At 36.2% G+C, this 14992-nt stretch overlaps 1 protein-coding gene across 1 annotated transcript in view; it reads right to left on the bottom strand.

The window, feature by feature from the left end:
* Positions 1–1676: 1676 nt before the first annotated feature.
* LOC121416976 (zinc transporter ZIP4-like) overlaps positions 1677–14992 on the bottom strand; it is a 28971-nt gene continuing 15655 nt past the window's right edge. The window contains exons 8-12 of the mRNA XM_041610520.1: positions 14270–14383; positions 12617–12662; positions 5318–5470; positions 2926–3113; positions 1677–1904 (exon numbers count right to left, since the gene is read on the bottom strand). Of these exons, the coding sequence (XP_041466454.1) occupies positions 1770–1904; positions 2926–3113; positions 5318–5470; positions 12617–12662; positions 14270–14383 (636 nt within the window). The 3' untranslated portion in view covers positions 1677–1769. The remainder of the gene's footprint in view (positions 1905–2925; positions 3114–5317; positions 5471–12616; positions 12663–14269; positions 14384–14992) is intronic.

Genomic DNA, 14992 nt, shown 5'->3' with positions numbered 1-14992 from the left:
ATGTTATTCAAAACATCAAATGTATGATAAATGTAACAATACGAAATAAGAGGCATGTTAAATATGTTGATTACATGCAGGTATCATTTTTTATTTTACATGACAGAAGTAGTTATGTGTAGGCGAAGGATCAAAACTGGAAAACTGCCAACAAACCTTTTCTCATCGACTTTTATGTATTATATTTTTTTTTACAAACTGCTCTCTGAAAAGTCTTTGGATTATGTGAAAACTTTACGTTAAGAAAGAAATTGACTAATAATAACTGACAAAGAATGTAAAATTTCAGAAGAAAAACTCGACATAATTTACAAAAATGAGTACCTATTGACAACATACATCTGTAGTTTTTAAGGAATTACCTGATTTTATTAATTTGATTTTAATTTGTTTTAAGTAGATATGAAGACTTTGTTGATCTTTTATTGATATAAAGTTAATTCAAAGTTTTTCAGTTGACTTGAAGAATTAAAACTGCATTGAACAAATACTTTGTCCATGATTTGTACATGTTTCAATGGAAGTGATTTAAATCAATGATTTTTAAAAAAAAATCATGGTGATTTAAATCGCGATTTAAATCACGATTTAAATCAACGTGATTTAAATCCGCCAACCCTGGTTGACAGGCATTATCTGAACTTGTTGTACATTTTTATTAATTATTAACAGCATGAGCCAACGAAATCTTATGAAAGAGTAAACTGCGCAAGCCTGATCTATAGTATAGTATAGTAATGTTTTATTGGCAATATATACACGCTTGGCAGCCAGTGGCTGAAATATACATGTTTACAAAATATGAGAACATAGAAAGACATCTTACAAAGAGTACATAATTAGAAAAAAAAATAATTCAATATATAATAGATTAAATTACACAAATATTTTCATTAAGATAGATCTAATTACATAAAGGAGTTCTAAGTGTAAGTTAAATTATCTAATAACGGGCCTTTTCTATATATATATATATAGAGAGGAATTATTATGAAAGAGCTCACCCCTTCCTTCTCTCCTCTATTGAGTGATGCGCTTAAAAGCCCTTACCCTATCCCTTGCCTTCCCCAGGCCACACAGGAAGCGAAACCCCACCCCTCCCCCTTCCCTGAAAACCACCTTCCCTCTCTTTTTCCGCCTATTCTTTTATCAGTCTGGATTCGAGATCCCATTTCGTTTGTCTCGCATGTCTAGGTTACACGGGCCTAATTACAACTGGCTGGCAAAAAAAATTCATTCAAGCCGCAACCCATTCTCAATTTTTAAATTTGATATTGCTGATTGGCAAAATGAATGAATATGACTGACAATCTAACACTGGTTCTAGGGAGGGTACCTACTGAACTTCCTTTTTCCAAATTGGAAATATATATCACCACTTCCGAACTATTTTTTTACTGGCGGAAGAATTAGGCCCGTTTTACACTCTCAAGCGATGAATTTGTTGTTGTTGTTGTTTTAGCTTATACGGCGCGGATCCTGTCAGGTGTAGTCTTCAAGAATGCCGATTTATTTTTAATATGAGCCGGTCGAGGTACCCTTTTCTAGTCAGTTATGGAATGCCAGACATATCCTATCCACAGCTAGTTAACATTCAACCCTCGAATTTCCTTTTTATTCTTTATGATTTGTTTAAGTGCCACTTTAACCATGTTAACACATGAGTCTATGAGAAATTATTTAGGCCTGTGATACCTCTAGTCCTCACGGAAATAAAAGGAATAAAATAAAATGTTACTTCCGTGCTCGTCCTGATGAAGGTCAACTGTTCAGATTGAGACGTTGATGGCGTCCTCGTAGAGAGCGATGAGCAAGATGATGAGTGTCCCGAGCAGGAATCCGATATTCTGGAGAATGAAGACGATTCCCTTTCTCTCGCCTTTGTAGGAATGGAGAAGGGGGAGCTGAGAACGAAAAAGTAAAACAAAACCAAATATTTCAAATTAAATTTTCTTCTTTTTTTCATTTTGAACGGCATGTTTCCGTGAATTACAAAATACATACAAAGCTGAACAACCTTTCCACGTATACGAAAAGCATGGAATGTAAGTAACAACCATTCTTAATCATACTGTATATCAGTATATAATTATATGAATAAATATATATTTATACATGATATACATATTTATTTATATATATATTTTAACTCTTTGCATGCTTAATTGGTTTGGGGGAATAATAATGACAATTTTTTCTATATTATTTTCTTTCCATCAAGGTTATCAGTTTGAACATTTGATACTGATGAGTAATAAATGTTATCTAAGAACCTTAACTAATGATTAGCTTCTCTAATATAAAGTAAGTGTCGAAAACTAATTTTTACGATTGTTGAATTTAATTGCATGCGAAGGGTTAAAACGGAAATGTGGAGGAGACGTATTCTTCTTGTGGATCATGTTCCCTTTTAAACATGTTAATAACGCACGAAACGACATAATTGAAGTTATAAATCGAACAGAAAATGTCACTTACTTTCAACTATTAAGATAGCTGAAGATTAAAAGAGGGTGTAGCAAAAACAGATACATATGTCTTTGGCGATATGTTTTTTTCTTCTTCAAATCTCCAAGCGTGATGTCCATTATGGTAACTTTGCCATGCAATGATTACTTGGATGGAATCCTTGATTGTTATTGGCCGTGGATCAGCGTTATCATGGTATTTCTCATTGGATAGCAAAGTTGCAATAGTAACTTTTATGCAATGGGGCACTGGATCAATTCCTCGAGTACTTTTGAACTTCTATTTCGCCATGGTCCAAAAACATTATTAAAAAAGGTGTTCGGTATAAGGTGGCTATACAATTGTCATTGCTTGTTTACCCTAATGCCAAATTAGTACAATCCCCATAGCTCCACGTTCCAGAAAATTGCTATGGAATTGCTTATGATTTCTAGTCAGAAAATTAGATGATCTCACCATGTGTACAAGTCCAACGTACAGAAACGTGCCGGCGGTAGCAGCGAAAATCCATTCCGCTGCGTTCTGCGTCTGCGCGAGAGGGATGCCGACCCACAGTCCCAAAAAGCAGGTGCACGCGGAGAGAAGGTTCCAAAACACCGCTATTGGCAGGCGCATTCCTTGGTTAAGAAGAATGGCCAAGTCCCCTTTTGAAAGAGAAATCAGAGATGTAATAGTTTTACAATATGAAAATAATATGATGATAATAATAATAATATGGGGGTGCTTCAGAAAGCTTTAGGTATGACAGTCGCACTTAAATGCCGACGCGTAGACCATAATAACACGCAATCTTATTAAATAATTTGCAGTAGTGCGCGTTTTCATAGCATGATCTTACCAATGCGGTCAGGGGCCCGTTGCAGAAAGAGTTGCGTTTAAACGTAAGTCAAAAAATCAAACGCAAGTCCCAAATGCGCGCTGTTGATTGGTTGAAAATCAAGTTGCGCATGATTTTTAGAGTTGCGATTGATTGCAACTCTTTCTGCAACGGGCCCCAGGTCTTTTATGCCGCATGCAATTTGGAATTTAAGTGCGACAGGCTCTAAGTCATATAAAAATACCGGTTTCATAATGCGCGTAAGACATACCGCATCTACGCGCTCATCATTGTTTTTGCATACGACTATCGGATTCAATTAGTGATAACCGCACACGATGGAATCGCATTCTCCACTCCCTTGGGAGTATTCTAGCTAATCTCTTATGAGGCGCACACAATACTGGAAAAGCCAAAATTACTTTAACATCCTACCGGGTACCCTTTTGGCACCGTGTGGAAAGTGGCAAGGTGTGAATAATTTCCTTGCCAAAACAACAACAGAAATAGATTATAGACAAAACAAAAATATATATATAACATATAAGAGGGCAAAAATCGTTTCAGTTACATTTAAATTTCATTTAATTTGTTATTCATTTATGGTTGCTGCTGCCAAAGATCATGGGCCCGCCGCACAAAGCTTAGTAATGTTCAAATCGCTAACCTTTATATTACTGGACCCATGCAGGAGTCTTTTAACATGTTTAACCCTAATATACACTTGACATGACTTGTGTAGTGACCCGAGAAGAAGAAGAAAGAAAGAAAGAAAGAAACAAAGAAACAAAGAAGAACATAAAGAAGGGGAAAAGAAGAAGAAGGAAAAAAAGAAAGAACAGGAAGAAAGAGAAGAAGAAGGAGAGGAAAGAAAGAAAGAAAGAAAGAAAGAAAGAAAAAAAGAAAGAAAGAAAGAAAGGAGAAGGACGAGGAGAAGTTTAGAAGAAGAAGAAGAAGGCTGTTTGACAAAATAATACAGCTTCAGTGTCATTTGAAGTAGATGGGTTAATAAGAACATACATGTAAGAAATGAAGAACTAAGAAGTCGGTGTGCCAAAGAGGTCGCGTTTCTGTTGTAAATATCTCCACGTCCTTTCTTTATTTGATCACCTCCTTTTATCACTCAATAAAACAATAAAATAAAGTCTACTGGGCTGCAGGGGATTCTTTTTACAATCACTATTAACTTATGATTCACCAACATAAACGGACTCTCATCATGGCCTTATACACGGTCTACTTCCCACTGAAATCATTTTAGTAACAAGGTACACATTAAACAAAGATAATTAAAAGTTATACAACGCTTTTTACGACATGAACTTTAGAGTACTCGTTACACGGTTTAAACACTTGTTTAAAGGCGTCAACGTTTAATATTCAACATGTAATAAAATAAGCATATGGTTGTTTCACATGCAAATGTAAACATGTATAGACCTTTAAACAGCGTTTTTAATATGTATTGTTCCTTCTCCTACACGGCATCAGAAACACAAACCCTGTATTTTTTTATATTTCAACGTCTGTTCGAATGACAGTTATTTATCTCTCTTTATCTTCTTCTTCTCTCAATTGCAAATACTCGTTTACAAACTCAAACGACTACTTAAAAAATTCATAATAGCCAGGCCAGCGTTGTGTAAACATTTTAAACAACGTTCTTACTATGTATTGTTCCTTCTTCTACGGGGTCTTAAAAATTAAAACCTTCTTATTTTGTTAAACATGTGTTTAAATGACAGTAATTTATCTCTTTCTCGGTGCTCAAATAGCACTTTGCCGCTCAATAAGTAACCTCTGCCGCTCAGTTGAAAAGGAGTGTGCGTCGCTTACTTGACATGAAAATGACGCTCTATTAAAACAGAGGTCTCTTCTTCTTCCTCTCTCTCTCTCTTTCTTAAAACGCCTCGAGCATTTTTTTTTATCAAGGTGGAAATAGCGCTATATCATAGCATGCATTTATCGTTCATGATAATTACTGAGAAATTAGAAATTGACCATTTTGAAACATGTACAAGACGCAATTACCTAACTCGTGAGGCAGCTCGTGGCAGAACACGGCGATGCTCGTGCTGAGTCCAGCAGAGATCCCGAGAGTAAAGGAAGCTCCGATCGCAAGTCCATCTCCGAAGTTATGCAGAGCATCCCCCATTACGATCATGAATGGAACGGTCCCACAACCTGGAGGGAATTTGAAAAAGAGACGGATTCAACAACACAGAAAATGTATTGACATTTTGAAAATGCCCATCAAATAAAATTTGATATCGCTGCGTAGACATTCTACAACAGCATATGGAGTAGTGCGCTCAAAGGGTGCGAAGATGATGATGATGATGATGATGTTGATGATAATGATGATGTTGATGATAACGATGATGATGTTGATGATAATGATGATGATGTTGATAATGATGATGACGTTGATGGTAAGGATGATGTTGATGATAATGACGATGATGTTGATGATCATGACGTTGATGGTAAGGATGATGTTGATGATAATGAGGATGATGAGGATGACGATAATGACGGTGGTGATGATAATGATGATGTTGATGATGGTAAGGACATAGAGCTATTATGATGATGTTGATGATAATGATGATGATGTTGTTGATAATGATGTTGATGATAATGATGATGTTGATAATAACGATGATGATGTTGATGATAATGATGTTGATAATGATGATGACGTTGATGGTAAAGATGATGTTGATGATAAAGATGATGATGTTGATGATAATGATGATGTTGATGATAACGATTGTCGTGTACAGGATAAGGTTTTTTGTAATTTCTAATTTCTTTTGATACTGTTTTGTTTTATCTTGTAAATCGATTTTTTATTTAGATTTGTAGTCACCGACTGAGGGCGCATTGATTTTGTAGTCATGGAAAGAATGTCGCCTATTGGTTTAGTTGTTAATTTCCCTAATTTTTGTGATACAAGCCCAATGATATTGAACCCTCAGTCAGTCTCATCAACATTATAGTCAAGACTCGGTCTGATACTTGGGTTTTGTTTGACGTATCACACGCCACATCTACAGTTCAATATCAGCTTGAGTGTCTTCAGTGTCATCCTCCTTCAAGTACGTCACTGCAATGGAAGGCAGCACAGATGAAGAAGTCACCTTTAAGGTTAATAGTAAGTCGGAGGATTCTGTAAAGATGGACAGTGTCAAGATGCACAATGACTTAATGAACAGAGACGACATCAGGCCCGAAGACTTTGTGAGTCAGAGGAGTAGTAGTAGTACCACGTCAGCTAGTTGGAGACTTCGAGCTAGGGCTAGGAGAGCTGCCTTAGAAGCAGAAGTGAGCTTGAGGAAATCAAGTTAAAACAAAGGAAAGCTGAACTTCTTCTTAAAATGAAATTGAAGGTAGCAGAGGCAGAAGAAGCTGTTTATAAGGGTACACAGTCAGATGTCCAGGTCAAAGGAAAGACTGATCCTTTAGAACAGGACAAGACTGAAGAATCTTGTAAGCTTGAACCTTCCAGAGGCAATTCAACAATGCCGGCAAAGACAAAACTGACACCAACTTGTGACAATTCTTCAACCAGTGAAAGTGATAAGATGATGGGTAAGATGCATTCTGACATTTTCCATTACTTACAGCAAGGACAGAAACAACATCAGCAGCTGTTGGAAGCTATCGCCATTCCCACTGCCAACATTATGTCCTTTGATGGTAACCCTTTGAATTTTTATGAATTCATGCGGTCGTTTGACAGCGTCATTGGTAGTTCTTCATTGAACAATAACACCAAGCTACTCAAGTTATATCATCTTTGTAGTGGAGCTGCCAAAGACATCATCCATTGTTGTCTAATGATGCATCCAGATGATGGATACTTACATGCAAGAACGCTACTGACTTATCGATTTGGAAATACCTTCAAGATATGTGATGCCTGGATCAAGAAGATCACAGAAGGACCAGTCATACAAAATGATCCAGAACAGCTGAGAGATTTCGCTGATCAGCTTAAGACCTGTGGTGAAACCTTGATGGCAATAGGAATGCTCCATGAGTTAAGCTGTAGGAGTGAATTGGTGAAGATCATTGAACGTTTGCCATTCCACCTGAAGAGCCGCTGGGTACGTCATCTGAAATCAATCAGAGATGTTGGAAGACAGCCTACTATCCAAGATGCAGTTGACTTTATCACTGATGCAGCGGATGAGCTCAATAATCCTGTATTTGGTGCCCTTCTTACTGGAGGAAAAAAGAGCGGAAGTAATGACAAAGTAAGAACCATGTCAGGTAGAGGTCAGGTGAGCGTATTTACCACTTCCGCCAATCCATCTACTCAGAACTGCATCATGTGTAATGCAAGCCATGATCTTTTTGGCTGCCAGGAGTTCAAAAACATGAATCCTGATGACCGCTTTGATTTTGCCTTCAAGAACAGATTGTGTTACAATTGCCTCTTACCTGGGCATATTTGTTCTAGATGCAACATCAACAGAACCTGCTCTGTTAGAGGATGCGATCAAAGACATACAAAGTTTCTCCATACTGGGAGAAGGATGGCATCTCCTCAGCGCCCTACACTTCTCAGTGCGAGTGACGCGTCTACTCAAACTGACAGCGATGTATCTTCCCATGCCAGCTGTGGCGTCATGGGGGCCGGAGTTAGCAGAATCGCTCTTCCGATAGTACCGGTCACTGTTAGTGTCCCAGGTGAAGTAGGAGGAGCTATTGAGACTTTTGCTTTGCTGGATTCTGATTCCACAAACTCATTTTGTCTGAAGGAAATAGCAGAGAAGGTCCAGACAAAGGGACGAAAGAAGATCGTATCAGTATCTACACTAGAAGCTCCTAACCACACCATGGAATGTGAAGAGGTGAAGCTGAGTGTAAAAGGGTCTTCTGGTACATCAAGCAAGAAGATAGATGCTGAGTTCCTTGCACGTTCAAGCCTGAATATCAGTACAGTGAACATGGCCACTGAACAAGAGATCTCCAGATATCAACATCTTTTTGGTATTAATCTCCAAGTGACATCAGGAAAGGAGGTATCTTTACTTATCGGACAGGATATGCCCGACGCTCTGATGACACTGGAAATCAGAGCAGGTGCTCCAGGTGAAGTTTATGCCATCAGGACAGCACTTGGGTGGACGTTAAATAGACCACTAGGAAATGAAAGTAGTCTTCTGAATCATCAAGCTTCATCTAACTTCGTTTCTGCTACAGGAGACCTGCCACTGAGAGTCGAACCTCAACAAACTTATAAGCAAGGTGGAGTTGATCGAGATGATTGCCAACTTCCATCTCCCACCCTAACTCAGGATCAGCCAAATAATCCTTCAGTGACAAGCAGACAAGACTCCATGAAGACTCGACTGGATAAGGATGGCTGTCTACATGTGCATCCTAACTACAAGGGGAGATGAAGTTTTTGCTGGAGGAATCATATGCTAAGGATGTTCTTGATGCAGCTCCTGAGAAGGATGAAGGTCTGATAGAGCTTTTCTCCAAGATCCCAGGCATCGTCAGTAGCAGGCCTTCAACAAGAGAATCAACACAGGTCTATGATGATGAAGATGTGAATTCGAAGCTCTTACTTCTGTTGGACAGGAGGCTACAGCTACTTCCGGAAGTAACAGACCAGATGTCTCGAAGATGACTCAGAGTTAGCGGACTTTAAATACTAGTCAAGAGAATACTTACCTCATGTGTAAATTCGAAACGTTGAAACCTTCGCATCGCAATCTACAAATTAGTCGCCTTGTGATTGATGCCAATGGAAACTCTTCACTTATTTTGTGACTGCTTGGAAGACTTATCCAGGCTTTCTAGGCAAGAAAGGCGTCAACCGCGGCAAATCCAAACAAAGTCTAGCATCATTATTTCAACTATGTCAATATTGAACATTATTCTGGAAATAAATTATTCATTGTGCTAATTTAGAGCGCTAGGTCAGGACCTAATTGATCGCAGATAGAGAAACTTGTAAAATATATGTAATTTATGATAACTGGATCAACGATTGTCTTGGCGAGAATAATATCAATTTTGATCGCGATATGAGCATTGTGAAGTCATTGATAATCGTCAAATTATGAAATCATATGGAACCTGTTTCGTGAAAGCATTACTATATGTCTACGACAATTTAATATCATGATGTCGACAGTGATTACTGACATCAAGTGTCAAACTGTTATATCATTATCATATAATCACGGGAAGTTTATAGTGTGATTGAAAAGGCTTGTGAGCTGGATTTAACTGGACCTTAACGCGGTCAGCGTATCAACAGTAGTCTTACCAGTACAGTACTGATATTTGATAACTGAAAACTGAACTGAGACAAGAACTAACGTTGAATCATTTACAAGAAATAGACTTGAACTTATAAACTGATTAAGAAGGTTGTGTATCAACACACATGTGGACTTATCTGCCAGAATATTCATGTTTATTCATGCATTTGTAAAAAAAAAAAATGTGCATGTTGTCATTTTTTCAAGAAATTTGCTCAGTTGACACATTGTAAAAGATGTGACAAAGTTCATTGGGTTATGTAAATTTTAATAGAAAATTCATGATTTCCAGTGTGAATTGCAAATCTGATTTAACAGGATTTGATCTGCAGCAAAAACATGTATACATTTGTATTTGTGTTAGGTCACTATACTAAAGTTGAATGTGGTGGAAGAAGAAATTGCCAAAAAAGGGATTGTTATAGAAATTCAGGATTATTTTCGTTAGTGAGAGAATTAATATGTCATGCTAGGCAAAGTTTATGCAGATTAGTTTTATTAAAAGAGAAAAGACAATTGTGAGTTATTATATAATGATATGCACTTCGAATGATGGTTTAGAAATATAAATGTTGTCAATTTGATATGATGAATGAAAGAAATGCCAATTTATTATGAAGCAGAACTTTAGAAATGTATTGAATGTTATATGCTCTTGTTAAGGCGTTCGTAGAACAGTTTGTCTTTTGTATTGTGTAAAAGGAAAATGTCAAGAGTTCAACTCTTCGTAGGAAGTTCAAGTCGGAGTTTACATTTGTATTATGCAAAAAAATTAATGTGTTGAGAAACAGCTGGTTTTTCTGATTGCATGTTTCGCATATTATAGTAATTTTCTCATAGTGTCACAGATGTCCTTTTTCTAAGCCAGAATGAAAACGTCGTTTTGATTAAACATTTTCAGTGTCATTCCTGGTGTATGGAATTATAGTTAGGAATCAGTTCCTTTTGTGTCAAATGTTTACCAAAATGATGCTTCTTCAGGCAAGGAAAGTTGGAGGCTCTGAACTTGGTGTTGTTGTCATGGTGACGTTAAGAAGGATGTTGCAGTCATTGCAGTGTACTTATTGCTATTTTGGATTTTGTAATTTTCATCTGTCCTTATGACATGTATGAATGCAAAAGATTTTTTGGCTAGTTAATGCAGTTTGTTTAAAAAGGTTTCTTCATTGTGAAAACATAAAATACTTAAAATAGGTTAAGGCCTAGTTAATCAACTGAAGTTGTGAATTTTGGTTTTGATAAAAGAATATTTCAAAGGTAAAGGTTGTTAGTTACAAAAAAAATTTAATATAAGAATTCATGATGAACATAGAGAGTTTTTATGTAATTTTGATTTCGTAAAGGAATGAATAGTTAAATGCTCAGAAAGGCTTCTCATTTAAGGGGGCCGGGATGTCGTGTACAGGATACGTTTTTTTTTTGTAATTTCTAATTTCTTTTGATACTGTTTTGTTTTATCTTGTAAATCGATTTTTTATTTAGATTTGTAGTCACCGACTGAGGGCGCATTGATTTTGTAGTCATGGAAAGAATGTCGCCTATCGGTTTAGTTGTTAATTTCCCTAATTTTTGTGATACAAGCCCAATGATATTGAACCCTCAGTCAGTCTCATCAACATCATAGTCAGGACTCGGTCTAATTCTTGGGTTTTGTTTGACGTATCACACGCCACAACGATGATGATGTTGATGATAATGATGATGATAACGATGATGACGTTGATGGTAAGGATGATGTTGATGATAATGATGATGATGTTGATAATGATCATGACGTTGATGGTAAGGACAATATTGATGATAATGATGATGTTGATGGTAAGGATGATGTTGATGATAATGATGATGATGTTGATGATAATGATGATGATGTTGATGATAAGGATGATGTTGATGATAATGATGATGATGTTGATGATAATGATGATGATGTTGATGATAATGTTGATGATGATGATGATGATGTTGATGATAATGATGATGATGTTGATGATGATGTTGATGGTAAGGATGATGTTGATGATAATGATGATGATGTTGATGATAATGATGATGACGTTGATGGTAAGGATGATGTTGATGATAATGATGATGTTGATGGTAAGGATGATGTTGATACTGATGATGATGTTGATGATAATGATTATGATGCTGATGATAATGATGATGATGTTAAGGATGATGTTGATGAAATGATGATGATGTTGATAATGATGATCATGTTGATGATAATGATGATGATGTTGATGATAATGACGATGATGTTGATGATAATGGTGATGATGTTGATGATAATGATGATGATGTTGATGATAACGATGATGATGTTGATAATGATGATGATGTTGATAATGATAATGATGTTGATGATAATGATGATGATGTTGATGATAATGATGTTGATGATGATGTTGATGATGATGATGTTGATGATAATGATGATGTTGATGATAACGATGATGATGTTGATGATAATGATGATGATGTTGATAATGATGATAACGTTGATGGTAAGGATGATGTTGATGATAATGATGATGTTGATGATAATGATATTGATGATAATGATGATGATGTTGATGATAATGATGTTAATGGTGAGGTGTTTGTCGAAATTTGGTGAACCGGAATAGCGCTCTGATTTCGTCCTTAGTTTCGGAGCTGACTTATGTTGCAATTATGTCTCTCTGTCAGAGTCCAGAACTAAATTGGTATTTTGAATCACCAATTTTCGACATTACTTTTCTGTTGTGCTTTGGCATGACAGGCATTCGAGTCTTGTTTTTATGGAAGTTCACTTTAATTTCACAACCATTTCTTTTTAAAACTCCATTGCCTTTTACCCGTTTTCCACCAGTCTACGTCCACAAAGATCCAGCGAGTCGCTGACGTAGGTTTATTATTTTTCTACTTAAGCTCTTTTTTTTCCTTTTATAAAAAAAAATCATCTATCCGATATTGGACCTAGGGGAAGGATGCATCTGCCATACTGCTTACATAAACGATTTGAAGACAAAGAATGCTTAAAAATTATAAAATTTACCTTTCATGTATCTGACCTTCTCATCTTCGCCGTTCTCAGCCGTTGCCTGTAAAACATAATAATAAGATGTTCAAGAACATCGTGAATATTATTCAAAATGCCTTTCATATCACAATGAACAGCTAAGAGGTCTTTGTCGAAATTTGTTGATCAGCAGTTCGTCCTACGTTTCGGAACTCTCGATGATGGTTTGACATTTTGGAGTCATGTGAAACTAACCTTTTTTTTGGCAGGAGCTATTCTCGTTTCTTTACCCGTAATATAAGATAATGAAGGACTTTCGCTGGAAATCGCCAAATTTGTTATACAAGAATGTGTTAAAAGAGTTATTTAATTGAAGTAAATAATTCGATTTATTTATTGATTTTCGATTCATAATTCATAGTGATCTCGAATGTATCGAAAAGCATGTCAATCATATTATTTATAAATAGAAGAAATGAATGAACTTGAAATTATCCAAATAGCAGTGACTCTGTCAAAGAAAAGTAAAACATGGAACAAAGGAGCTTACCCTGGGGGCGGGCACTCAGTTTTCGAAACGGTAGGGGTGTTTGGACCCATAACTCTGGGAAGAGGGGTGTTCCAGGTATTCTGAGAGATGTGTAAATATTAATAAATGTCAGTTACCATGGTTACCAAAATGAACTTTTTGTTGTTGTTCTTTTTTGCTTTTCAGATTTCTTGGGACCAATTCAACCTCCATTTTTTAGCGAAAAACTTTCATTTTGTTTCATTTTGTTTTGTTTGTTTGTTTTTGCTTCTTTTTTTGGTTTGTTTGTTCTTTTTTTGCTTTTTTTTGCTTTTCAAAATTCTCGGGACCGATTTGACCTCTATTTTGCAATGAAAACATTTTTTTCGCTTTTCAAATTTACATCAGGACCTACAGGCAATAAATTATTCCCAGGACCCTAAGTCTGAAACCATACTCACTGAGCAAAATGACGAAAATTTCATCAAAATCGGATAACAAATAATACAGTTATTTTTACGTATTTGTGTGAATAATATGTCTCTCTTATAATGAAATAAGTTGCAGCAAGAAATATCTAAAGCACTAAATCAGTTTCAATCCAATTTTTCTAGTTCTTGGAGGAAAAAAATGAAATAAACCTAATTTCATATAATAAAATACAAAATAAGAAAACGGATAGTGGAGATGTGACGTCATCAGCCCGTCTAGTGAACATTCATGACGACTGTTTTCACAAAATATTGCTAAACTTTAAAATTCAATAACTTTGTTATTTGTTATCCGATTTTGATGAAATTTTCGGCATTTTGCTGAGTGAATTCTACTCTATTTATTAAGCTATACTTTCAACCCAGACCATCCCTTTTAGAACTGATTTCCTTATGAAAACTGAGGCTTAACAACTTACAAGTCAGATGGCTCTCTGCAAAGAAATGGGGTACTTGGAAACTGTATCATGAAATAGAGGGGGGGGGGGGCGGGAACTGAAGCATGAAAAATAGGGGCTTAGGAAGGAGGGAGAACCGTTGGGCAATGAAAAAATGGTGAAAAGGATATGCTTAGTAAAAGGCTGGCAAGGCGCGAAATGGATCGCGCATACCCATACCGCCAATATAGGTGAGTGCCCCCAACGCCCCTCCCCCTGTGGGGTTGACAAAGAAAAGCCAAAATGTTCTTACCAGTTCCCGCGTAGAATCGGACACCTTTGTGGTCCGTTGGAAGGCGGTAATGGGGGTCTTAGCTGTGTCTGTTCCCATTGCTGCCTTATCTAAGGAATGATCATGTCCACAGACCTGGGGAGAAACGAATGAAATGATCATAATTATATATGATAGAATCAATTATAATGATAAAGATAATAGTGAAGATAATAATGATCATGATAATAATTAAAAATGTTAACATATCTAAATAATAATTAATAATCATAAGAATAAGTAGAAGAGGAAGAAGAATATGATAAGGATGATGATGATAACAACACCTATAATAATATGATAATAAAAACAACCCTAATAAAAAATAATAACACTGGCGTATAGTTGGGGCTTGTGCCCCCCCCCCCCCCCTCTAAAAATTATACTTAAATAAATAAATTAGAAAATCAATTATAATAATAAAAGAAAAACAAGAGTAACGGATATGAAATAAAAAGGAAGAGAGTGAAATATAAAATTACTGTCTGAACAGTCTGTCTTAATCTATAAAAAAAATTAAAATGTTTATATATATATTAAAAGGGTCAACTACTACTACTACTACCACTACTAATGCTACTACAAGTAGTACTTGTAATAACACTACTACTAATAATAACAATATATCAAGGAGAGAGGCCGATGCAACATGAGAAATTTTAACAAAGAAATAAAGAATCAGTCACATCGCCCAAACTGAACAGG

This window comes from Lytechinus variegatus, chromosome 6 (genome assembly GCF_018143015.1).
Source record: "Lytechinus variegatus isolate NC3 chromosome 6, Lvar_3.0, whole genome shotgun sequence".
NCBI lineage: Eukaryota > Metazoa > Echinodermata > Echinoidea > Temnopleuroida > Toxopneustidae > Lytechinus > Lytechinus variegatus.
This window is presented reverse-complemented; position numbering and strand designations above follow the sequence as displayed.